Source organism: Quercus suber, unplaced genomic scaffold (assembly GCF_002906115.3).
Source record: "Quercus suber isolate HL8 unplaced genomic scaffold, Cork oak 2.0 scaffold_264, whole genome shotgun sequence".
Classification (NCBI taxonomy): Eukaryota; Viridiplantae; Streptophyta; class Magnoliopsida; order Fagales; family Fagaceae; genus Quercus; species Quercus suber.
The window spans coordinates 484,564-509,084 of record NW_027069720.1 but is presented as its reverse complement, the minus strand read 5'-3'; the positions used below and the strand labels follow the sequence as shown (position 1 = coordinate 509,084).

Below are 24,521 nucleotides of genomic sequence, written 5' to 3'. Positions count from 1 at the left end.
TCTTCTCTTATTATTTGGACTCGCGTAGTGCAAGTATGAAAAGATGCTGGTATGGATTATTGGGTAACGAGTTTAAATTTGTGGAAAGAAAAAGATATGCAGTACGTGTTCACTGTTAAATTTTGTTCTTAATTCTCACCACTTGAATTTTGTTACTCAAAAAAAAAAAAAAAAAAATCATTAAAGAACTAAGAAACTTTTCTCCATCTCGGCATCATATATCATAATGTCATTTATTCAAGGTTCATACTCAGAGGATAAGAATTCACAACTTCAATAATAGTAGTCATTAAAAAACTAAGAAACTTTTCTCCATCTCGGCATCAATTATAAACTTATTGCTTTAGTATTTGTAATTATCAAGATTTTAATTAACGCTTTGTTTATAAATTTCAAACTTGTATTATCAGCTCTAATCAAATTGGAGATTTTAATGTGAGATCACAATGTTATCAAAAGCAACTTCATGTGCTAATGGTTGATTTCTGACTAAATTGTAAACTACATCCCTAAAGTTTAGAATAATTTTGATTTTGCCTTCTAAAAAGTTTCAATATATTGATAAGCTCTCATAACCTTAGGTATCATTTGGATTTGCTCTCTTCTGCAGTGGCGATGCCACGTGCAAGTCAAGGTGTTCCCAAGAACACCCTGACCTGGAAAAAAAAATTACATATAATAATTAAATTTTTTTTATATTTAATATGTATTAGGAACACTCTCAACCACAAAATTAGGAACAACCCGAAATTTAAAAAAAAAAATTATTTGTTCTACTTTCAAGCAAAAAAAAAAGCCCAAAAAAATTTTTGTAACAGAGCCAAGCCCACAGCAAGCCCAACAAATTGAGGTATCAAACCCACAGATTCTCAAAAAAAAAAAATAAAAAAAAAAAAAACAAACAAACAAACAAAAAAAAGAGCAAATCACTAAATCAAACAGAAATCAAACCCAGTAGAGCAAACCAAACCCCAATACTGGCAACACAGAGTAAAAGCAAACCAAACCCCAATACAAAGCAAACCAAACCCCAACAGGTTAAATGGCTTCTCAGCGAAGTCCAACAGGTTAAATGCACCCCTGTCCTCGCAACTCGCTTGTCGCTCGCCCCTCATCGCAGACGGCAGACCGCAGATCGCTCGGCTGTAGGCTGCTCCGCCGCTCCGGTGCTCGATGCTCCCTCCCTCAAGGTATTTCTCTCTCTTTTTCTCTCTGACTCACTCAGTCTCTCACTCTTTCTCTCTCTTTATCTCACTAAAATGAAATGTATGAAGTGAAATTAATGAATGAGAGTCTCTCTCTTTATTATTTAAGGGTCTAACTCAGTAACTCTCTCTCTTTTGAACTGTGAGTCTGTGATTGGCTCTTTATTCTTTACCTTTATTAATATTTTGCCTTTTACTTGTTTTTTTTTTTTTTTTTTTTTACTTTTTGAATGCTTTATCTTATCTGTTGGTATTGGTCAGTGTGTGTTGGTGTTGGTGTTGGTGTTGGTATTTGTGAGATATTGATTGTCTTTTAGTGTAATGTGGATTGCGATTTGTGATTGTGAAATTTGAGCTGGCTATTGTGATTAGGGGCATCAAGCATGAGGCTTAGGCATGAGGCTTGTGCTTGTCTGTTAAGTGGGGTGGGGGTAGATGGGCACATAGGGCCGGGTAAACAATAATTAAAAATTAAAGCAGTACAATTATTGACAAACAAATTAAAGCAATATAGTTTATTGTTGCTCTAAACAACAATAATTAAAGCAGTATAATTAACTTATACATTATAAAAGACAAACAAATTAAATTATGTTAGGCTAAACAGCAATTAATAATTTTATAATTAATGAAACAACAATATAACAAATTATAGTTTATAAAAGACAAACAAATTAATGAAACAACTAAACAACAATAATTAATAATTTTACTAATATTTCAAATGAACTTATAGTTTATTGTACAGGTACCTTTGTTCATTTTATTTCATTTCTTTTTTCTTTTTTTTCCTTTTGAGGTTTTTTTGTGTGCAGAATGCAAATTTATTTTGGTTTTAAGAACATTTTTTTTTTTAAAGCACAAACTTCATGCCAGCCAAATCTTGAATTTCGGCTGGTATTTACCGAAACGACTCAAAACACCCGAAATAGACCGAAATAACCCGAAATTTTTTCAAAGTAAAATAAGAACACCCTAGACAAAATTCCTGGAGTCGCCACTGCTCTTCTGTTAATGTGTCTTGCTAAGCAGTAAGTTGTTATCTACCAAATTAATTAAAGCAGCTCCAAATATAGAGGATGCAATAACAATACAATTTCAAACATAGAGTGTCGTTAGGGTGTCAATCTAATACTTGAGGGACAGTTAGGCAGGCTGCACTGATGGAAGGAAACAAATACCAATGATACTTAACATTAGGGGAGCATATAAAAAAATTAAAACTTTAAAAGGCAAAATCAAATTACCCAAAACTTTACCGATGTAATTTGCAATTTAATCTTGAATATTTTTTCTTCCTCTTTTATATTATTTTATTTGTTGAGATTTGTGGTTGCAGAAGCTTGGTCAAAATATATTTGACACTAAAAAAGAAAGTATATCGTCAAATATCTTGTAATAAATCTCATCACACTCAAATAGAATACACAAAGAAGTTTTATTTATGTTTATTACACACACTTTGCTATACACACCACTTATTTGCTCTCTCATTACTCATTCTTTGACACCTTGATACTATCCAGGGCTAAACTTATATAGAGATTACAAGGAAGACAAGAAAACAAAGCATTAAATGCTACCACCTAAAAAAAAAAAAAACACCAACTCCACTTGTTCTACATTCACATGTTGATGCCAAATCGGTTTGATAGTCAAACCTTTCAATTCACCTACTAAAGACGGAAAAGTTTCATCGTCACCCAAAGACATGAAACACTTCTTTATCTTGAGCCCTTCTTTACCTATTGTCAAACATGCAAAACATTGAAAAAATTTACTGCCGGCCTAATGCTCAAAAGTCGGTGATGACTCTACATTATTAGGCTAATGAGCTACAAAAATGTCCGCTTCTGACAGGACTGACGCAATCGCTTTACATGGACAAAGCTAATTATAATGACGAACCTATCCGGACGAGCAAAGACTCCCACATCACGAACGAGGACAAAATCCGCTGTTCAATGCAAGACGGTTACAGAGCCAACTGTACGAGCTGTTGGAGCACATTAAGGGCCATTACACAGCATCAAGCATTACTCCAAAAATAAGTATTTAGACTTCCATAACTACCCAAACGGTTAGGAGCTTTAAAGAGTGTATATATAAAGGCCACACATCGCAAGGCAGAAGGTACGAAAAAACTAATAGAAATTCTTTTTATCTTGAGACACTGCATTTTTATCTATACACTGACTTTAGCATCGGAGGCATTGTGGCAAGCACCACACCGGTAACCACCTTTGGAAAGCATTCTCACGCAGACAGAAGGATATCTCCATTTGATCATTTCGATTGACAAACACACGCTTCATCAGTTTGGCGCCGTTTGTGGGAACACTATTTTCGTGTTCAAATTCAAAAAAGTAGTTTCCAATCACTTGCTACCTTCAGATGGAGTCCCATCAAGATTTTGAGACCTTGGCTCAGCAAGTCCAGACCCTCACAACTGCCGTTGAAGAGCTCACTAGGCAAAATCAGGAAATGAGGCTGCGACTTCAACTAGAGAAGAATCGGCCCAAAAACAACACTGAGGATGAGGGAAATAGCCATAGGAGGAGTGACCACCCAAGGCCCACTACCCCAGCAGAACAGAATTCCGACCTCCTTCAAGAAATGAGGAAGGAGATGGATGAATTAAGAAACACCATCAAAGAAAAGACGGACCAGAGTGTGGGTAGGTTGGTCAGGGCAACAGACTCGCCTTTCACAACGGCAGTCTTAGAATGCCTAGTACCGTCGAAATTTCAACTGCCACAACTCGAGCTATTTGATGGGCTTAGAGATCCTCAGGATCACCTCAACACATTCAAAATGACATTAGGGCTTCAGCAACCCCTCGATGAGATATTGTGTCATTCCTTTCCTACCACCTTTAAAGGAGCTGCAAGGGAATGGTTCACCAAACTGCCTACCTCGTCCATTGACAACTTCAAGCAGTTGACTAACGCTTTCTTGCATCACTTCATTGGAGGACAACGCCCGAAGAGACCAGCTGACCATTTACTCACCATCAAACAAGGAGAAAAGGAAACCCTGAGGTCTTATGTGAAGCGCTTCACTAGGGAAACACTAGAAGTGGACGAAGCTGACGACAAGGTACAGTTGACGACTTTCAAGGCGGGACTCAGATTCAGGGAGTTCATCGCGTCACTGGCAAAGAAGCCCCCAAAGACGATGGCCGAGATGCTCCTGAAGGCACAGAAGTACATGAATGCAAAAGACGCCTTAACAGCCATGGGGGACACAGAAAGAACAGGAGACAGAAGGAGGAAGGATGACGAGCATAGGGGACAAAAGAGGTTTCGTCAAGATCGTCGAATCAATGACGGGAGCAAGAGAAGAGACGATAAAGCCCCAAGAATGGTAAAATTTACCCCTCTTGTTATGCCTGTTAACAAAATCTTAACGCAAATTAAGGATAAACACTACCTTAAATGGCCGAGACCGTTGCACTCGTCCCCTAACGTCCGCGACAAGAACAAATATTGTCGATTCCACAAAGATCATGGCCATTACACGGAAGACTGTCGAGACCTAAAAGAACATATAGAAGAGTTGATACGGAAGGGGAAGTTACAGAAGTTTGTGAAGAAGGGAGAATACGTTAAGTTTCGAGACGAGAATAAGAGCCGACAAGAACCCTCGTCCAGAGGCGACAACCATCAATCCCAGCCTCCGCAGAATGTGGTCGGGGAAATTCAGACGATCATAGGAGGACTCATCACCAGAGGATCATTCAAGTCCCTGAAGAAAACATATCAACGATAGGTGAACAGTGTCTATATGACACCCCCGTTGAAATATAGACGAACTAAACATGACATGACATTCAATGAAGGGGATGCCAGGGGAGTGAAGTAACCTCACAACGACCCCTTGGTCATAATGCTCACTATAGAAAAATTCAACACCAAAAAGGTCCTCGTGGATAACAGTAGCTCTGCTAACATCATCTACTTCTCTGCATTCCAGCAATTGAAGCTTGATCCAAAAAGGTTGCGTCCATTTGATTCCCCCTTCGTCAGTTTCAGTGGTGACAGGGTATATCCCAAGGGCGTGGTGACTTTGACCGTAACTGTGGGGCCCTACTTGAAGCAATTGACATGTCAACTAGATTTTTTGGTGGTAGATTGCCCCTCCTCCTACAATGTAATCATAGGAAGGCCATCACTCAATAGGTGGAAGGCGTCCACATCAACTTACTGCTTGAAGCTAAAATTCCCGACGGAGAACGGTGTCGGAGAAGTTAGGGGCGACCAAATATTAACCCGAGAATGCTACCCGGCTGTCCTAGCCGCGAAGGAGAATCATACATGGACAATCGAAGAGAAGGAAGAAGAAAAGATGGAAGCCCTAGAAACGGTAGAACTGGCCGGTGAGAAAGCAAATAAGACGATCAAAATAGGGACTACCCTAAGTCCTGAGATGAAAAAGAAGCTCGTCCAGCTCCTCAAAGAGAATCTGGACATATTTGCTTGGAGCCACGAGGATATGCCAGGCATATCTCCAGATGTCATTCAACATAAATTAAACGTAGACCCAAAGAAAAAACCCGTCAAGCAAAGGCGAAGAGTCTTCGCACCAGAAAGAGACAGAGCAATCACTGACGAAGTCACCAAACTCCTAGCCGCAAGCTTCATCCGTGAAGTATACTATCTAGACTGGCTCGCAAATGTCGTCTTAGTGAAGAAGTCAAATGGGAAGTGGAGAATGTTCGTGGACTTTACAGACCTGAACAAGACCTGCTCGAAAGACAGTTTCCCTCTTCTAATAATAGACCAGCTTGTAGATTCCACCGTAGGGCATAAACTTCTGACGTTTATGGACGCTTTCTCAGGGTACAACCAAATAAAAATGGCTGATGAAGATCAGGAGAAAACGGCTATCATCACCTGCCAAGGGCTCTATTGCTATAGGGTGATGCCCTTTGGACTGAAAAATGCGGGTGCTACTTATCAGAGGTTGGTGAACAAAATGTTCAAGAAACAGATAGGTAGGAACATGAAGGTGTATGTAGATGATATGCTCGTCAAGAGTAAAGAAGAACTTGCTCATCTGGACGACCTCAAGGAGACATTTGCTACCCTCAAGCAATACCAAATGAAGCTGAACCCAAGTGTGTTTTTGGCGTTACTTCGAGGAAATTCCCGGGATTCATGGTGTCACAGAGAGGAATAGAGGCAAATCCAGAGAAGGTACAAGCCACAATCAACATGGCATCACCCAAGACCGTCAAAGAGGTACAAAAGCTCACGGGAAGGATTGCCGCCCTCAATAGGTTCGTATCTAGGGCCATGGACAAGTGTCTCCCTTTTTTCAAAACCTTAAAACAAGCTTTCACCTGGACCGACGAATGTGAGGCAGCTTTCCAGGAGCTCAAACAATACTTGAGTAACTCACCCCTTCTAAACCTGTCAACGAAAGGTGAGAACCTATATTTGTACCTAGCAGTGTCAGCCACGGCCGTTAGTGGGGCCCTAATCCGAGAAGAAGACAGAAAGCAACTTCCAGTCTATTACGTTAGCCAAGCCTTCCAAGGAGCTGAGTCCAAGTATCCTAAGATCGAAAAGATCACATTCGCATTGATAGTGGCCTCACGCAAACTCAGGCAGTACTTTCAGGTGCACCCCATCCTAGTAATGACAGACCAACCTATCAAGAAGTCCATGAGCAAGCCGGAAGCAGCAGGAAGAATGGTCCAATGGGCAATTGAACTCAGTCAATTTGATATTGAGTACCACNAAAAAAAAAAAAAAAAAAATCATTAAAGAACTAAGAAACTTTTCTCCATCTCGGCATCATATATCATAATGTCATTTATTCAAGGTTCATACTCAGAGGATAAGAATTCACAACTTCAATAATAGTAGTCATTAAAAAACTAAGAAACTTTTCTCCATCTCGGCATCAATTATAAACTTATTGCTTTAGTATTTGTAATTATCAAGATTTTAATTAACGCTTTGTTTATAAATTTCAAACTTGTATTATCAGCTCTAATCAAATTGGAGATTTTAATGTGAGATCACAATGTTATCAAAAGCAACTTCATGTGCTAATGGTTGATTTCTGACTAAATTGTAAACTACATCCCTAAAGTTTAGAATAATTTTGATTTTGCCTTCTAAAAAGTTTCAATATATTGATAAGCTCTCATAACCTTAGGTATCATTTGGATTTGCTCTCTTCTGCAGTGGCGATGCCACGTGCAAGTCAAGGTGTTCCCAAGAACACCCTGACCTGGAAAAAAAAATTACATATAATAATTAAATTTTTTTTATATTTAATATGTATTAGGAACACTCTCAACCACAAAATTAGGAACAACCCGAAATTTAAAAAAAAAAATTATTTGTTCTACTTTCAAGCAAAAAAAAAAGCCCAAAAAAATTTTTGTAACAGAGCCAAGCCCACAGCAAGCCCAACAAATTGAGGTATCAAACCCACAGATTCTCAAAAAAAAAAAATAAAAAAAAAAAAAACAAACAAACAAACAAAAAAAGAGCAAATCACTAAATCAAACAGAAATCAAACCCAGTAGAGCAAACCAAACCCCAATACTGGCAACACAGAGTAAAAGCAAACCAAACCCAATACAAAGCAAACCAAACCCCAACAGGTTAAATGGCTTCTCAGCGAAGTCCAACAGGTTAAATGCACCCCTGTCCTCGCAACTCGCTTGTCGCTCGCCCCTCATCGCAGACGGCAGACCGCAGATCGCTCGGCTGTAGGCTGCTCCGCCGCTCCGGTGCTCGATGCTCCCTCCCTCAAGGTATTTCTCTCTCTTTTTCTCTCTGACTCACTCAGTCTCTCACTCTTTCTCTCTCTTTATCTCACTAAAATGAAATGTATGAAGTGAAATTAATGAATGAGAGTCTCTCTCTTTATTATTTAAGGTCTAACTCAGTAACTCTCTCTCTTTTGAACTGTGAGTCTGTGATTGGCTCTTTATTCTTTACCTTTATTAATATTTTGCCTTTTACTTGTTTTTTTTTTTTTTTTTTTTTACTTTTTGAATGCTTTATCTTATCTGTTGGTATTGGTCAGTGTGTGTTGGTGTTGGTGTTGGTGTTGGTTTTGTGAGATATTGATTGTCTTTTAGTGTAATGTGGATTGCGATTTGTGATTGTGAAATTTGAGCTGGCTATTGTGATTAGGGGCATCAAGCATGAGGCTTAGGCATGAGGCTTGTGCTTGTCTGTTAAGTGGGGTGGGGGTAGATGGGCACATAGGGCCGGGTAAACAATAATTAAAAATTAAAGCAGTACAATTATTGACAAACAAATTAAAGCAATATAGTTTATTGTTGCTCTAAACAACAATAATTAAAGCAGTATAATTAACTTATACATTATAAAAGACAAACAAATTAAATTATGTTAGGCTAAACAGCAATTAATAATTTATAATTAATGAAACAACAATATAACAAATTATAGTTTATAAAAGACAAACAAATTAATGAAACAACTAAACAACAATAATTAATAATTTTACTAATATTTCAAATGAACTTATAGTTTATTGTACAGGTACCTTTGTTCATTTTATTTCATTTCTTTTTCTTTTTTTTCCTTTTGAGGTTTTTTTGTGTGCAGAATGCAAATTTATTTTGGTTTTAAGAACATTTTTTTTTTTAAAGCACAAACTTCATGCCAGCCAAATCTTGAATTTCGGCTGGTATTTACCGAAACGACTCAAAACACCCGAAATAGACCGAAATAACCCGAAATTTTTTCAAAGTAAAATAAGAACACCCTAGACAAAATTCCTGGAGTCGCCACTGCTCTTCTGTTAATGTGTCTTGCTAAGCAGTAAGTTGTTATCTACCAAATTAATTAAAGCAGCTCCAAATATAGAAAAAAAAAAAAAAAAAAAAAAAAAAAAAAAAAAAAAAAAAAGGGAGGCTGCTCATAAGAAAAGTAAAAACACTTTACCTGAACAAGCTTGTGGACATGGCCACCATAAATGGTATTAAACGAAACCCCCGAAAAAGCCCTCAGATCATCAGCCGTCACGATATTGTGGGCCCTTTTAACTGCCAGCCTCTCATTCCCCCAGATTGTAGCATGATGAGAATTCCTTTTCTCATTCTCCTTCTCCGTCAGGCGTGGCCTCTTAGAGACGGGCGTCGGGAGTTCCTCCACTGAAGTAGACGGGGCAGCGGTCCTCGTTGTCTCAGTGCCGGAGATAAGGGGAGTGACGAAGGCTGGCGGGGTGGCGAAAGGACCCCTCCCGGTCACACGCATGGTTTTTCTCCCTATGTTCGACAAGGGCTCGTCCTTCTTTGTCCTCATCTTCACATACATATCTTTATTAAACTTGGACGTCATTTCTATCGAAAGAAAAACATTAGTCTCGAATAAAAACACAAGAAAGAAAGGGAAGAGAAAATGAGGCCCTTACTGACGAAGCAGGCACTTACTCTTTTTTCCTTCTATTTCAAGGTTTCGCAAGATGAAGGCAGAGGGCTCTGGCCCAAGGCAGTAAAACGCAAGAGTCCTGGGATCAACAAGACCGTCCCAACTCTCGATGGTTTGCACGTACTCAATAGCCTTCTGCACCCGCTCTCTCTACCTGCTCTTAAGCTTCGGTCGTCTCTTAACTTAAAAAAAAAAAAAAAACAAACTTAGCAACCATAATTGTAAGCACAACAGAATTCAAGAGACGAAGAGGAAATGTTGACGCACCTAAAGTCAGGGTTTCCCACCGACGACGTAACCTTGGGAGATCACCCCAGAACTCACCAGAGGGTGTCTCAAAATCGTCCCCAAACACAAAGAAGAACTTGGACTTCTAGTATCTAAAAGAGGACGGTAAACCCTTGACGATCCTAGTCCTTCTTTCCCAGGGCACCAATTCGTAATACCATGCTCCTTAGACGCTTTCAGATGGTAAAGATAAACAAGCTTGTTGACCCTGAGCATGTCCCCGTCATTGGCAACTAACCAAATCCCCATACAACTCACCAGAATCCTCCACGAATTCGGCATAAGCTGCCTAGGAGCGACACCAAAACGGTCCAAAAGGTCCATAAGGAAAGGATGAACCGGGAGCCTTAATCCACAGACGAAGGTAGACTCGTAGAAGCAAACCTCACCGGGAAAGAAGTGACAGGCCCGATCTCCCTCATCAGGCAAACGAACCCTAACCCTATCTGGGAACTGGAATCTATCCCTAAATCTACCCAGCGTATCAGTGTCCAGTCCACACTCCTCCTCGAGAGCATAAAAAGCCCTAACTTCTCGAGGATTAGAAAGGGTCGTATCCTCCTCCACTGGGTTACCACTAGACGATAACTCAGTCTCGAGCTCACTGGACCTGATCTCTAACATCGTCCTACCCCCCTTCTTCAAATTATCAAACCAAACAACTGACTGACGCAGCAGAGGCAGTAAATCAGCCAACACAGCAACCAAACTATTGCCCTCATAAATGAAATTTTCAAGATGTGGAAAATTTCCTAACGACCCCCTTATTCGAGCAAAAAAAAAATGAAATCGAAGGGCAAGCTAATCGGACCTCAGAGCTACTGATCATGGAAGAACTAGAAAACGCAAAAAGAAAAAAATCTAGGCACCCCAAATCGAAAAGAAACCAAAAAAAAGGGAGAAGAAATGGAAAATCAGAAATCTACTACAAGTTATATAGGCAAAAATGAAAAGAAGTGAAAAAAAAAAAAACATACCTCAAACAAAACTGCCGCGCTGCACACCGGTTGGAAGAAAAGTTGCAGAAGAAGTGGATGGCGAAGAAGACACTCAGAGAAATGATTGGGTGTTTTTGAGAAAAGTGAAAAGGGAAAATGAGAAGGAAAGAAGTTTAAAAATCAAGGCCTTGGAAACTAAAAAAGCAGCTGGAAGACCAATCGCCCCAACAAATGGTGCGTTAACCTCCCCAATCAAGATGTGCCACATGGGCTGCAACCCGGAAAACGCCACCACTGCGCATTCAATACAAAAGGAAAACCCAAGAGTCGCTCACCTTCAGCAAAACCTTCCACATTCCATAGTCGTCACTCCTTGACGACCATAGAATCGGGGGGCAACTAACAGGACTGACGCAATCGCTTTACATGGACGAAGCTAATTATAATGACGAACCTATCCGGACGAGCAAAGACTCCCACGTCACGGACGAGGACAAGATCCGCTGTTCAATGGAAGATGGTTACAGAGCCAACTGTACGAGCCGTTGGAGCACATTAAGGGCCATTACACAACATCAAGCGTTACTCCAAAAATAAGTATTTAGACCTCCATAACTACCCAAACGGCTAGGAGCTTTAAAGAGTGTGTATATAAAGGCCACACATCGCAAGGCAGAAGGTACGAAAAAACCAATAGCAATTCTTTTTATCTTGAGACACTGCATTTTTATCTATACACTGACTTTGGCATCGAAGGCGCTGTGGCAGACACCACACTGGTGACCACCTTTGGAAAGCATTCTCGCGCAGACAGAAGAATATCTCCATTTGATCATTTCGACTGACGAACACACACTTCATCAGTCCATTACTCAAATTCACAATACATATATATATATATATATACACTTGTAAAACAAAATTCAATATATATCGTATTGCTTCTTGTGCTTCATTATTGTCTAATAGTTTCCCCATCTACTATTTGAGGTATCTATTTCATAGAAGGCTAATTATATTGCAGATGCAAAGCGGTTGATTGGTAGGAGATTCAGTGATCCTTCGGTTCAGAGCGATATCAACCTCTGGTCATTCAAGGTTATTGAAGGCCCTAGTGATAAGCCTATGATTGTGGTCAATTATAAGGGCGAAGAGAAGCACTTTGCTGCCAAGGAAATCTCATCTATGGTCCTAAAAAAGATGCGTGAGATAGCCGAAGCCTACCTGGGTACAACTGTGAAGAATGCGGTTGTTATTGTCCCCGCCTACTTCAATTATTCCCAACGTAAAACAAATGAATAGTAACATGTTGAATAGTAATGGAGTGCTTATCATATTTGTCCATGAATTATATTTGATTATTTTATATAAAATAAAATAAAAAAATTATAAAAGAATTTTTTTTTTAAGTATAATGTGGCTGATAAGGTGGCTCAATAGGAGTATAGCGACATTAAATTCTACATTTCAACTTTTAGATATAATATTTGATTATTACAAATTTTTTATTATTTTTTATAGTATATGCAATAATTTTTTTTTATGTAGTATATTAGTAGAAATTTCAATCATGACCCCCAGGCTTGCGAATTTTTTTATACATTTCATTATTGTCTAATAGTTTCCCCATCTACTATTTGAGGTATCTATTTCATAGAAGGCTAATTATATTGCAGATGCAAAGCGGTTGATTGGTAGGAGATTCAGTGATCCTTCGGTTCAGAGCGATATCAACCTCTGGTCATTCAAGGTTATTGAAGGCCCTAGTGATAAGCCTATGATTGTGGTCAATTATAAGGGCGAAGAGAAGCACTTTGCTGCCAAGGAAATCTCATCTATGGTCCTAAAAAAGATGCGTGAGATAGCCGAAGCCTACCTGGGTACAACTGTGAAGAATGCGGTTGTTATTGTCCCCGCCTACTTCAATTATTCCCAACGTAAAACAAATGAATAGTAACATGTTGAATAGTAATGGAGTGCTTATCATATTTGTCCATGAATTATATTTGATTATTTTATATAAAATAAAATAAAAAAATTATAAAAGAATTTTTTTTTTAAGTATAATGTGGCTGATAAGGTGGCTCAATAGGAGTATAGCGACATTAAATTCTACATTTCAACTTTTAGATATAATATTTGATTATTACAAATTTTTTATTATTTTTTATAGTATATGCAATAATTTTTTTTTATGTAGTATATTAGTAGAAATTTCAATCATGACCCCCAGGCTTGCGAATTTTTTTATACATATATATGCAATAAAGTGGTTTTCTATAGTATATTAGTAGAAATTTAAACCATTGCCCCTGGGCTAGTGGCGGCTCTAGGATATATTTTTAGGGAGGTCAGTAAGAAGATGTATTTTGGGTAAAAAAAAAAGTGAATCTTGCGGTCTACATGATTTCTTTATTACAAAATTTTTTATAATACGTAGTGGTAAGAGAATAAAAGATGAGAAGTGCTACATCTGAAACATTTTCACAACACTTTTCCAACAAATTTTAGGTAATAAATTGTTATTAGTTTTAATTTAAACTCACTACTGAAATTACTTTTTTTTTCTCATTAGAAATAACTAGTAACAATTTGTCAATTAGACTTTATTATGAGCGTATTATGAACATAGCATTCCTCATATAAGATAAACTATAAGTTCATTGCATATTGTTTATTAATATGATGAAGATAATAATTATTGTTATTAAGATTAAATCTTAGAAATCATCTATTGTTTTTAAATACAATCAACATATGAATTATTATTGTTAAGTAAACTTCAAGTGAGATCTAAATACAATAAACTTTTATGTATTAGTTTATTTTAAATTTGTTAAGATGTAAATGATTTTTTTAAGATTTAAGATGAAAAAATTTATACTTTTGTTGTTAGGTTTACTATTTTTTCCCCCATATTTTAGATCATATTGGTTTGTGTGTGTGTGTGTTTAAAAAGACCAAGATATTGTCTAGATGATCATATTCAAATTCATTTAAGCTAGGCTTAAAAAAAAATTAAGTTTAGGGGGTTCAAAATTTATTTTAGGAGGATCAAATTAAAAAAAAAAATATATAAATTTTTATTTTTTGGCCCAGCTCAGGGGGTTCATTTGAACCCCTGGGCTGCACCTAGAGCCGCCCGTGCCGGCTGGGTCCCCAATTTTTAAAAAAATAGTATTTATATTTAGTTCTTCTATGTCTATGGTCTATGGTCTCTCCAAAAAACAAGAGAAGAATTTTTTTTTGAAAGTAACAAATTCCTAAACTCTAGTGTGCTACCATGTTCAAGGTGTGAATCACCTTAAAGTGCAGCCAACTTGTCCAAAAGCCAAGTACGTCAAGGTCCTCAATGCTACTTGTGATGCTAGCTAGAGCAAGGCTCTTGCCCCTTTTCTCCACTCTCTTTTGACCTAATTTTGTAAAAACAAGAAGTTTTTTTATTGATATTATTTGCAATTCTGTTTCTTGACTAGAAAAAATGCTTAAATTTGGAACTTGAAAAATATATACATTATTCCCTTTTCTTTATTTTTTCTTAGGTAATTACTAATTTCATTGATAAAAATAAGAGTACAAAAATAAAGAAAGTGGAGCCAAATAATATGTTTCTATGTTGTTAAGTTAAAACATAATGCTGAGTTATTTCAATAGAGTTGAATAAAAGTGTTATTTTCATGTCAAACTATTTTGTTTTTGCATTTTTTTCCAAAGTATAATTTTTATTCTCTCACCATCATAGTCATCAATTCATGTTATTATTATTTTGTTCCCAAAATATTTTCCTTTTTTTTTTCTTATAACATATATTTATTATTATTAGTTTTGGTTCAGAAGTACGTGGTAAATAGGGTATAACAACAAAAAAATTTTTGTATAAGATAATTTAATGTACCCCATACCTTTAAATTGAGAGAAATTGCCAAAAGAATATCATGAAAGAATTTTTGGATTTAAAAAAATATTGAGCTACATCTTGATGTGATTAACTTGAAATGTTCTAAGAACAAAGTATTGTATCATATCTTTTATTTATTTATATTTTGTTAACAATGGATATATAAACGCCAATTTTACTGTTCACGTATGTATTCAGCAAAAAAAAAAAAAAAAATCTTCATTTATTATTTAGTCTTGAATTTTGTTTCTTCTAAAAAATAAGTCTTGAATTTTTGTATAATTCTAGCTCTTGAACAGTGATTTTTTATTATTATTAGTATTTTTTTTTTTTTTCATGATTTGGCCGCCTTAGGATAAACTCTTGGCTTTTTCCTCAAAAAAAAAAAGAAGAGATAAACTCTTGGCTCCGTCCCTGCAACGAAAATATATCCTTCAAGGAGGAAGTTTGAGTGAACTAGAGGATCTTGTTTCTAGTGCTTTAGCTTGGTTCTCTGAATTTCCTAATAGATTGCAATGCCAAGTTGTCCAACCTGTTGCGTATATGATCTCTATGCAAGATTTGGATGTGATTTATTGGAATCCGCCAATGTAAAAGAAGTTTTGAGTTAACTGGTGTCTTCTGGATAATCACGGTTTGCTATTTTTGAGAGCAAAGGAAGTAAATTTGGTAAAAAAAAACAAACTGTAGCTAACTATGTCAAGGAAACTACATAAAGTATATTAAATTAATATCACAACAAAAATTAATATGGCAACAAATGTGATTGACGAGTTTCAACGCCTTATAAATGAATAATTATCCTACATCTTTTATAATTAGCTATATCAATCACTCCTAACGTCACAGTACTCATTCAAATACTTCAACAGTCTCTGAACTTCTGAAAAAAAAAATGGAGTCTTTGAACTCATGTTTCCGCAAGATAATGTCAAAGTCGAACCAAGGAGAGGGTCCGGCAATAGGGATCGATCTGGGAACGACGTACTCGTGTGTGGCAGTGTGGCAAAATGAAAGAGTAGAGATAATAGTGAATGATCAGGGAAACAGGACTACTCCCTCCTATGTTGCTTTCACTCCTGCCCAACGCTTGGTTGGTGATGCCGCCATGAACCAGGCTGCTTGTAACCCCTCCAACTCTGTCTACGGTAATCTTCAAACAACTCTTTTTTTTTCTTTTTTTTTTTTCCCTCAAAAATTTGATTTTACTCACCAAGATCAATGTATATTTTGGAGGTCATATTATATACTAATATATAATATTGCTTTTGTCTAAGCCTGTCTTCTTGGCTCTTGCTTTTACATGGATTATTATTTTGGTTATTGCGGTTAGAAAGAGTATAGTGGTTGTTGTTTTGCTGCTTATTTCGGACTGTATGTGATCACATATAAAGTTTTATGTTCTAAATTCTCATTCACCAAACACACAATCCATCTACTTTGATTTTTAATGCTCGTGTATGATATATTCCTTTAAAGAAAAATATAAAAATAAATTTAAAGATGATGTTTCCCCATAGTTCACTCAAAAAAAAAAAAAAATTCTCCACTTGTTGAATCACTTTAATAGTGTTAATAGCGTTCATAATTTCAATGGTAAAAATCATGTAACGAACTCATAACTTTTTTCCTTTTTTCTGAGAATCATAACTTTTTCCATTATATGCATCAATTGTGAACTCTTTTCGCTTTAGTGAGTGTAATTATCAAGTGTCCGTTTAAAATTTTCAGCTTTGTAATATCTGCTCTAATCAAATTTAACGATTTTAACGTGAAATCACAATTTTATCAAGAGCATCTTCATAAGCCAATTATTGATTTTTTCTCTCCCTCTTTATACTATTTAATTAGTTTTATGATATCAGCTACAAAATTTCCTATTGTATGGGATTGAGATCTTCTAGAGTTCCTAGGGTACTCTACCATGTAGAGCTCTTTTAATCTAAACCTTTCATTTACAATAAATGGTCTAGATTTTGTCATATCATTAATCCACTAACAAATCTACAAAAATAATGATTTTAAAAAATAACTGCTCATAAATTATAGTTATTACTAGGGCTGTCCACGGGTCGGGCCGGGTCGGTTTTGGACCCAATCCGGACTCGACCCGCCGGCGTCGGGTGAAGAGTGGAGGAACCCGGACTCGACTCGCCGGAAGCATCGTTCGAGTCGGTTTCGGGTGAGGGTGAACGTCGGTCGGGTCGGGCGGGTCACCGGAATAAAGATAGCATCAAAATCTGGAAAAAAAAAGTCGCCGGAACCTGGAAATCTCACCGGATTCTGGAAATATTCGCCGGATTCTGCATTTTCTCGCCGGATTCTGCATTTTTTGGCTAAAAATTTTTTTGTATAAGATAATTTAATGTACCCCATACCTTTAAATTGAGAGAAATTGCCAAAAGAATATCATGAAAGAATTTTTGGATTTAAAAAAATATTGAGCTACATCTTGATGTGATTAACTTGAAATGTTCTAAGAACAAAGTATTGTATCATATCTTTTATTTTATTTATATTTTGTTAACAATGGATATATAAACGCCAATTTTACTGTTCAAGTATGTATTCAGCAAAAAAAAAAAAAATCTTCATTTATTAATTTAGTCTTGAATTTTTGTTTCTTCTAAAAAAAAAGTCTTGAATTTTTGTATAATTCTAATTCTTGAACAGTGATTTTTTATTATTATTAGTATTTTTTTTTTCATGATTTGGCCGCCTTAGGATAAACTCTTGGCTTTTTCCTCAAAAAAAGAAAAAAAAGAAAAAAAAAAAGAGAGATAAACTCTTGGCTCCGTTCCTGCAACGAAAATATATCCTTCAAGGAGGAAGTTTGAGTGAACTAGAGGATCTTGTTTCTATTGCTTTAGCTTGGTTCTCTGAATTTCCTAATAGATTGCAATGCCAAGTTGTCCAACCTGTTGCGTATATGATCTCTATGCAAGATTTGGATGTGATTTATTGGAATCTGCCAATGTAAAAGAAGTTTTGAGTTAACTGGTGTCTTCTGGATAATCACGGTTCGCTATTTTTTAGAGCAAAGGAAGTAAATTTGGTAAAAAAAACAAACGGTAGCTAACTATGTCAAGGAAACTACATAAAGTATATTAAATTAATATCACAACAAAAATTAATATCGCAACAAATGTGATTGACGAGTTTCAACCACCTTATAAATGAATAATTATCCTACATCTTTTATAATTAGCTATATCAATCACTCCTAACGTCACAGTACTCATTCAAATACTTCAACAGTCACTGAACTTCTGAACAAAAAAAATGGAGTCTTTGAACTCATGTTTCCGCAAGATAATGTCAAAGTCGAACCAAGGAGAGGGTCCGGCAATAGGGATCGATCTGGGAACGACGTACTCGTGTGTGGCAGTGTGGCAAAATGAAAGAGTAGAGATAATAGTGAATGATCAGGGAAACAGGACTACTCCCTCCTATGTTGCTTTCACTCCTGCCCAACGCTTGGTTGGTGATGCCGCCATGAACCAGGCTGCTTGTAACCCCTCCAACTCTGTCTACGGTAATCTAAAAAAAATGGAGTCTTTGAACTCATGTTTCCGCAAGATAATGTCAAAGTCGAACCAAGGAGAGGGTCCGGCAATAGGGATCGATCTGGGAACGACGTACTCGTGTGTGGCAGTGTGGCAAAATGAAAGAGTAGAGATAATAGTGAATGATCAGGGAAACAGGACTACTCCCTCCTATGTTGCTTTCACTCCTGCCCAACGCTTGGTTGGTGATGCCGCCATGAACCAGGCTGCTTGTAACCCCTCCAACTCTGTCTACGGTAATCTTCAAACAACTCCTTTTCTTTTTTTTTTCTTTTTCCCTCAAAAATTTGATTTTACTCACCAAGATCGATGTATATTTTGGAGGTCATATTATATATTAATATATAATATTGCTTTTGTCTAAGCCTGTCTTCTTGGCTCTTGCTTTTACATGGATTATTATTTTGGTTATTGCGGTTAGAAAGAGTATAGTGGTTGTTGTTTTGCTGCTTATTTCGGACTGTATGTGATCACATATAAAGTTTTATGTTCTAAATTCTCATTCACCAAACACACAATCCATCTACTTTGATTTTTAATGCTCGTGTATGATATATTCCTTTAAAGAAAAATATAAAAATAAATTTAAAGATGATGTTTCCCCATAGTTCACTAAAAAAAAAAAAATTCTCCACTTGTTGAATCACTTTAATAGTGTTAATAGCGTTCATAGTTTCAATGGTAAAAATCATGTAACGAACTCATAACTTTTTTTCTTTTTTTCTGAGAATCATAACTTTTTCTATTAAATGCATCAATTGTGAACTCTTTTCGCTTTAGTGAGTGTAATTATCAAGTGTCCGTTTAAAATTTTCAGCTTTGTAATATCGGCTCTAATCAAATTTAACTATTTTAACGTGAAATCACAATTTTATCAAGAGCATCTTCATGAGCCAATTATTGATTTTTTTTCTCCCTCTTTATACTATTTAATTAGTTTTATGATATCAGCTACAAAATTTCCTATTGTATGGGATTGAGATCTCTAGAGTTCTTAGAGTATTCTACCATGTAGAGTTCTTTTAATCTGAACCTTTCATTTACAATAAATGGTCTAGATTTTGTCATATTATTAATCCACTAACAAATCTACAAAAATAATGATTTTAAAAAATAACTGCTCATAAATTATAGTTATTACCTTAAATGCGAATAGTGGCTATGACATTGCAGCATTAAATGCAAAAGAAATTTGCTTATTTAGAAAATTGATTATTATGCACATAGACCAAAAAGCATATATATATCTCCATCTTACTTTTTTTGTCCTGTTTGAAAAGTCAAACTTTTTAAGGCAATATCATTTGTTGTCTTGTCTACCTTTTAAAAATGTACAAGTTTCTAAAACTACTCTTAAAAAAATTTATCAAAAAATTGAATTAGTAAATTAATAGAGATATAATAGGAACATTAGTAAATTAATGACTTTTATTTTTAAAAACAAGAAAATATTTTGGGACATCTCAAAATAAAATAGAGGACAAAAAAAGTAAGATGTAGGGAGTATATGAATGGCAGACACCTAGGTTTTCATTCCAATTTTTTTAGTCTTCTATTAATTTTATTAGTACATGATTGGCACTTAGGATCATAAAATATGATTTTTCTATGTCTCATTTCAGTCGAACCTATACTTTGAAATTAAAAACCAAAAAGATTTGTGGAAAAATTGAAAAATGAAGAGGGAAAGGAAAAGATGACTTCACGATTTCTTAGAGACCTGATTTAGGTAAAAGAGGTAAGGCAATAATTATCATTTATGAGTAGTTATTTTTTAAACCATTATTTTAGGGGATTTGTTAGTGGATTAATGATATAGAAAATCTGAACCTTTTATTATAAATGAATGGTTAAATTAATAGAACTCTATACAGTAGAGTACCCTAGGAACTCTAGAAGATCTCAATTCCCTATGGTATTCCTCTAATTCACGAATTAAATATACTTGTCAACAAAATATCAATATTTATTTTCTGCTTCTTGTTGTCCTTTTTTTTTTCTTTTTTCTTTTTTATATCATTTCTATTTGAAGTAATTCTTTAGAGGGCATTGTTTTGCAGATGCAAAGAGGTTGATTGGTAGGAGATTCTCTGATCCCTTGGTTCAAAGCGATATCAACCTTTGGCCATTTAAGGTCATTAAAGGTCCTAGTGATAAGCCTATGATTGTGGTCAACTACAAGGGCAAAGAGAAGCATTTTGCTGCTGAGGAAATCTCATCTATGATCCTGAAAAAGATGAAAGAGATGGCCGAAGCATACCTGGGTACAACTGTGAAGAATGCGGTTGTTACTGTCCCTGCTTACTTCAATGACTCTCAGTATAAGGCAACAAAGGATGCTGGAGGCACTGCAGGCCTCAATTTCCTACGTATAATCAATGAACCAACTGCCGCAGCCATTGCATATGGTATAGAAAAGATGGCAGGCAACATTGGCAAAAGAAATGTGTTGATTTTTGATTTGGGTGGTGGTACTACTGATGTCTCACTACTTACTATTGAGAATTGTGTCTTCAAAGTGAAGGCTGTCGCTGGAGACACTCACCTTGGAGGTGAGGACTTTGCTAACAGAATGGTAAAGCACTTTATTGAAATATTTAAGAGGCAGCACAAGGTGGACATTAGTGATAACTCCAAAGCTCTTAGGAGGCTAAGAACTGCTTGTGAGAAGGCAAAGAGGCTTCTTTCTTCCGCAATTGAGACAAACATTGAAGTCGATTCTTTGCATAAAGGTATTGATTTCTCTTCAACTATCACCCGTGCCAAATTTGAGGAACTCAATATGGATTTGTTCAAGAAGTGTATTGATATTGTGGAGAAGTGCCTGACTGACGCAAAGATGAACAAGAGTTGCGTCCATGATGTTGTTGTTTCGGGTGGTTCTTCCAGAATTCCTAAGGTGCAGCAATTGTTGCAGGACTTCTTCAATGGGAAGGCTCTTTGTAAGAGCATTAATCCAGATGAGGCTGTGGCTTATGGAGCTGCTGTTCAAGCTGCTATCTTGACTGGTATAGGTAATGAGAAACTTCAAGATATCGTGCTCTTAGATGTCACCCCTTTATCTCTTGGCATATCAGTTCGTCATACAAAAGATATGTTTGTTTTGATTCCAAGGAATTCTTCCTTTCCTGCCAAAAAGGAGAGAAATATCACCACTATATGTGACAACCAAACTTCTATGATAATCTCAGTTTACGAGGGCGAGAGAGCAAGAAATAGGGATAACACCTTCTTGGGGGAATTTGTACTTCATGGAATTCCTCCAGCACCCAGGGGTGTAGCTAATGCAAAAGTTTGCTTTGATATTGATGCTAATGGTATCTTGAGTGTTTCTGCCAAGGAGACTACCAATGGTTCGATGAGGAAGATCACTATCACTAAATATAAGTCAAGACTGTCCAGTGAAATGATTAACAGGAGGGTCAAGGATGCAGAGATGTACAAGGCTAAGGATGATAAACACAGAAAGAAGGTTAACGCTAAGGCAGCATTGGAGAACTATGCGTACAAGATGAGGAATATTAAGATGAACAAGAGTTGCGTCCATGATGTTGTTGTTTCGGGTGGTTCTTCCAGAATTCCTAAGGTGCAGCAATTGTTGCAGGACTTCTTCAATGGGAAGGCTCTTTGTAAGAGCATTAATCCAGATGAGGCTGTGGCTTATGGAGCTGCTGTTCAAGCTGCTATCTTGACTGGTATAGGTAATGAGAAACTTCAAGATATCGTGCTCTTAGATGTCACCCCTTTATCTCTTGGCATATCAGTTCGTCATACAAAAGATATGTTTGTTTTGATTCCAAGGAATTCTTCCTTTCCTGCCAAAAGGGAGAGAAATATCACCACTATATGTGACAACCAAACTTCTATGATAATCTCAGTTTACGAGGGTGAGAGAGCAAGAAATAGGGATAACACCTTCTTGGGGGAATTTGTACTTCATGGAATTCCTCCAGCACCCAGGGGTGTAGCTAATGCAAAAGTTTGCTTTGATATTGATGCTAATGGTATCTTGAGTGTTTCTGCCAAGGAGACTACCAATGGTTCGATGAGGAAGATCACTATCACTAAATATAAGTCAAGACTGTCCAGTGAAATGATTAACAGGAGGGTCAAGGATGCAGAGATGTACAAGGCTAAGGATGATAAACACAGAAAGAAGGTTAACGCTAAGGCAGCATTGGAGAACTATGCGTACAAGATGAGGAATATCATCAATGATGAGAAGATTGGTGCCAAGATTGACCCTGCAAGTAAGAAAAAGATTAAAGATGCTATTGAACAGGTGATTCAGTGGTCAGGTGGCTTCCTGCACCAGCTCCAGGATTCAGAACTGTATGAAGACAAGCTAAAATGGCTCCAGAGCGTTTGCAAACCCATCAGTATTTGAGGCAGCACCAAAAAAGATGATATTCTTTAGAGTCCGCAGCAGTACCGTCGTATCTTTTTTATTTTTTACTACGTTTGTGTTCGTTCTAGCGTTTTCTTTTTAGTTATTTGGTCTTTGTTAGGAAATTGTTGAGAATTTTGAAAACATGTTCACTGATAAGGATTTAGCTTCAGGCCTTCGGCCCGTAGCTTTGGTGTCGTTGAATTCTGTTTCAGTATATTATTGTTTAAAAAATAAAACTACTTTAGTATTGGGCTGCTTTATTTATTTATTTATTTTAAGTGTGTGCTTTAATTAGTTTAAACAAACATAGTTTAGCACTATATTTGTAACTTTAAAAATCAAATTGAAAATATATATCAGACTAGTCATGTGAAAAACTATGGATTTTTTAAAACTTATATGGTATGTCTCAATTACATGTCTTCTAAACGGAAACAGGCGAAATGGTGTTGAAGTTGGATAACCTGATTTTGGAATATGTCTCAACTACTTTGTACTCTATCCACCTCAATGGTTTGGTAGTAAGTTTCATTGGTTCCTCTTAAAAAATTTGACAAGGGGATCCATTTCTCCATTTCTCTTTCTTGCACAATACAAAATCTTCCAAGTGATCTCAAAGGACTTGTAGCCAGTAGAGGAGTCCTCATCTTAATAACTTATTTTTTTTATTGATAATAAAATCCTCTTCTATTATTTTTATTTATTTATATAATATCTCAAATTTAAATCTTATTAATATATGAATTTAAAGTGAAATCACAAATACCTAACAAAAACCATTACAACTTAAATCAGTTATGCATTGTTACATTAGAAATTTATATTATTCTTCAAATTTTTATGTTTAAACGTAGATTTTTTTTTTTTTTTTCTCTATACATTTTTTAACACAATGTTATTTGCTATGTACTAGCACCAGTATCAAGTGCGCTAAATTCTAAATTTTACACCAAACACAAAAAATCACCTTCATAAGATATGTTAAATGCCAAATTTCTTTGGTATTTGCTACAGTAGCATTCTAATAATAGCATTGTATGGATAAATACTGTATAAATATTTAGTTACTTTTTTATTCAAAATTTTCTCTCTCTTGATGACCGCTGGGAATTTGGGGATTAATTAATAATATTCAAACATTCTCTCTCCTCAGTCTAAACTTTGGAAACAACAAAAAAGAAAGCATAAAAAAGAACTAAAAAAAAAAAAGAATACTTAAATAAAATGATAAAAGGAAAAAAATATGTGATGCAAAATGTATTGTAAAAAAGTATGTTAAAATAGATAAAATAATTTTTTAATATGTCAAAATAGTATTTATTTAGAACGTCTGACACTTAAATGCTCTAATATTCATAGAAAGTAGTGTGTAACTTTGTACATATGTACGGATACATTTAAAAACAATCATAATTATATATATATATATATATATAGAGAGAGAGAGAGAGAGAGAGAGAGAGAGAGAGAGAGAGTATGAGAAACTATTACATACTAGTATGTATGTTGCAACAGTAATGATCTTCAAGATGTTGAAATAATCTCCACCATGAAAACCCTAAGTTTTGTGTAAAGGAAAGCTCCTCAAAGATCTCACACGAGATTCACACAAAACAGCAATGTATGAGCAACAATACAATATGGACAACCTTCAAAAACGTGGCTAGGGTTTTATTTATATACCTAGGGTAAAAACATAAAACCCTAAACGTTTAATGAAGTAGGGCTGAGTTGGAAATTCTGCAGAAAATTTAACCTGTGCGAATTTCGATCGATCGAGTCTATTCTTCGATCGATCGAGCCAGGCCGA

The 24,521-nt window shown here is 36.0% G+C and overlaps 3 protein-coding genes across 3 annotated transcripts; all 3 read left to right on the top strand.

The window, feature by feature from the left end:
- The first annotated feature begins 3,599 nt into the window (after window positions 1-3,599).
- LOC112020966 (uncharacterized) lies at window positions 3,600-4,976 on the top strand. Its single transcript, XM_024053538.1, has one exon. The coding sequence runs from the start codon at window positions 3,600-3,602 to the stop codon at window positions 4,974-4,976; it is 1,377 nt and encodes a 458-aa protein (XP_023909306.1).
- Window positions 4,977-11,283: 6,307 nt separating this feature from the next.
- On the top strand, window positions 11,284-12,811 carry LOC112020964 (heat shock cognate 70 kDa protein-like). Its single transcript, XM_065781359.1, has 3 exons — window positions 11,284-11,392; window positions 11,882-12,142; window positions 12,534-12,811. The coding sequence occupies exons 1-3, from the start codon at window positions 11,284-11,286 to the stop codon at window positions 12,809-12,811; spliced, it is 648 nt and encodes a 215-aa protein (XP_065637431.1).
- Window positions 12,812-18,337: 5,526 nt separating this feature from the next.
- On the top strand, window positions 18,338-22,708 carry LOC112020956 (heat shock cognate 70 kDa protein 2). Its single transcript, XM_024053528.2, has 2 exons — window positions 18,338-18,557; window positions 20,382-22,708. The coding sequence occupies exons 1-2, from the start codon at window positions 18,338-18,340 to the stop codon at window positions 22,706-22,708; spliced, it is 2,547 nt and encodes an 848-aa protein (XP_023909296.2).
- Window positions 22,709-24,521: the final 1,813 nt, after the last annotated feature.

Bases quoted from the DNA above. Each gene is read 5' to 3' on its own strand.
- LOC112020966 (XM_024053538.1), top strand. From the start codon at position 3,600: ATGGAGTCCCATCAAGATTTTGAGACCTTGGCTCAGCAAGTCCAGACC.
- LOC112020964 (XM_065781359.1), top strand. From the start codon at position 11,284: ATGGACGAAGCTAATTATAATGACGAACCTATCCGGACGAGCAAAGAC. The intron at 11,393-11,881 runs GTACGAGCCGTT...ATTATATTGCAG, and splicing joins AGATGGTTACAGAGCCAACT to ATGCAAAGCGGTTGATTGGT. The intron at 12,143-12,533 runs GTAAAACAAATG...ATTATATTGCAG, and splicing joins CTACTTCAATTATTCCCAAC to ATGCAAAGCGGTTGATTGGT.
- LOC112020956 (XM_024053528.2), top strand. From the start codon at position 18,338: ATGTCAAAGTCGAACCAAGGAGAGGGTCCGGCAATAGGGATCGATCTG. The intron at 18,558-20,381 runs GTAATCTTCAAA...ATTGTTTTGCAG, and splicing joins CCCCTCCAACTCTGTCTACG to ATGCAAAGAGGTTGATTGGT.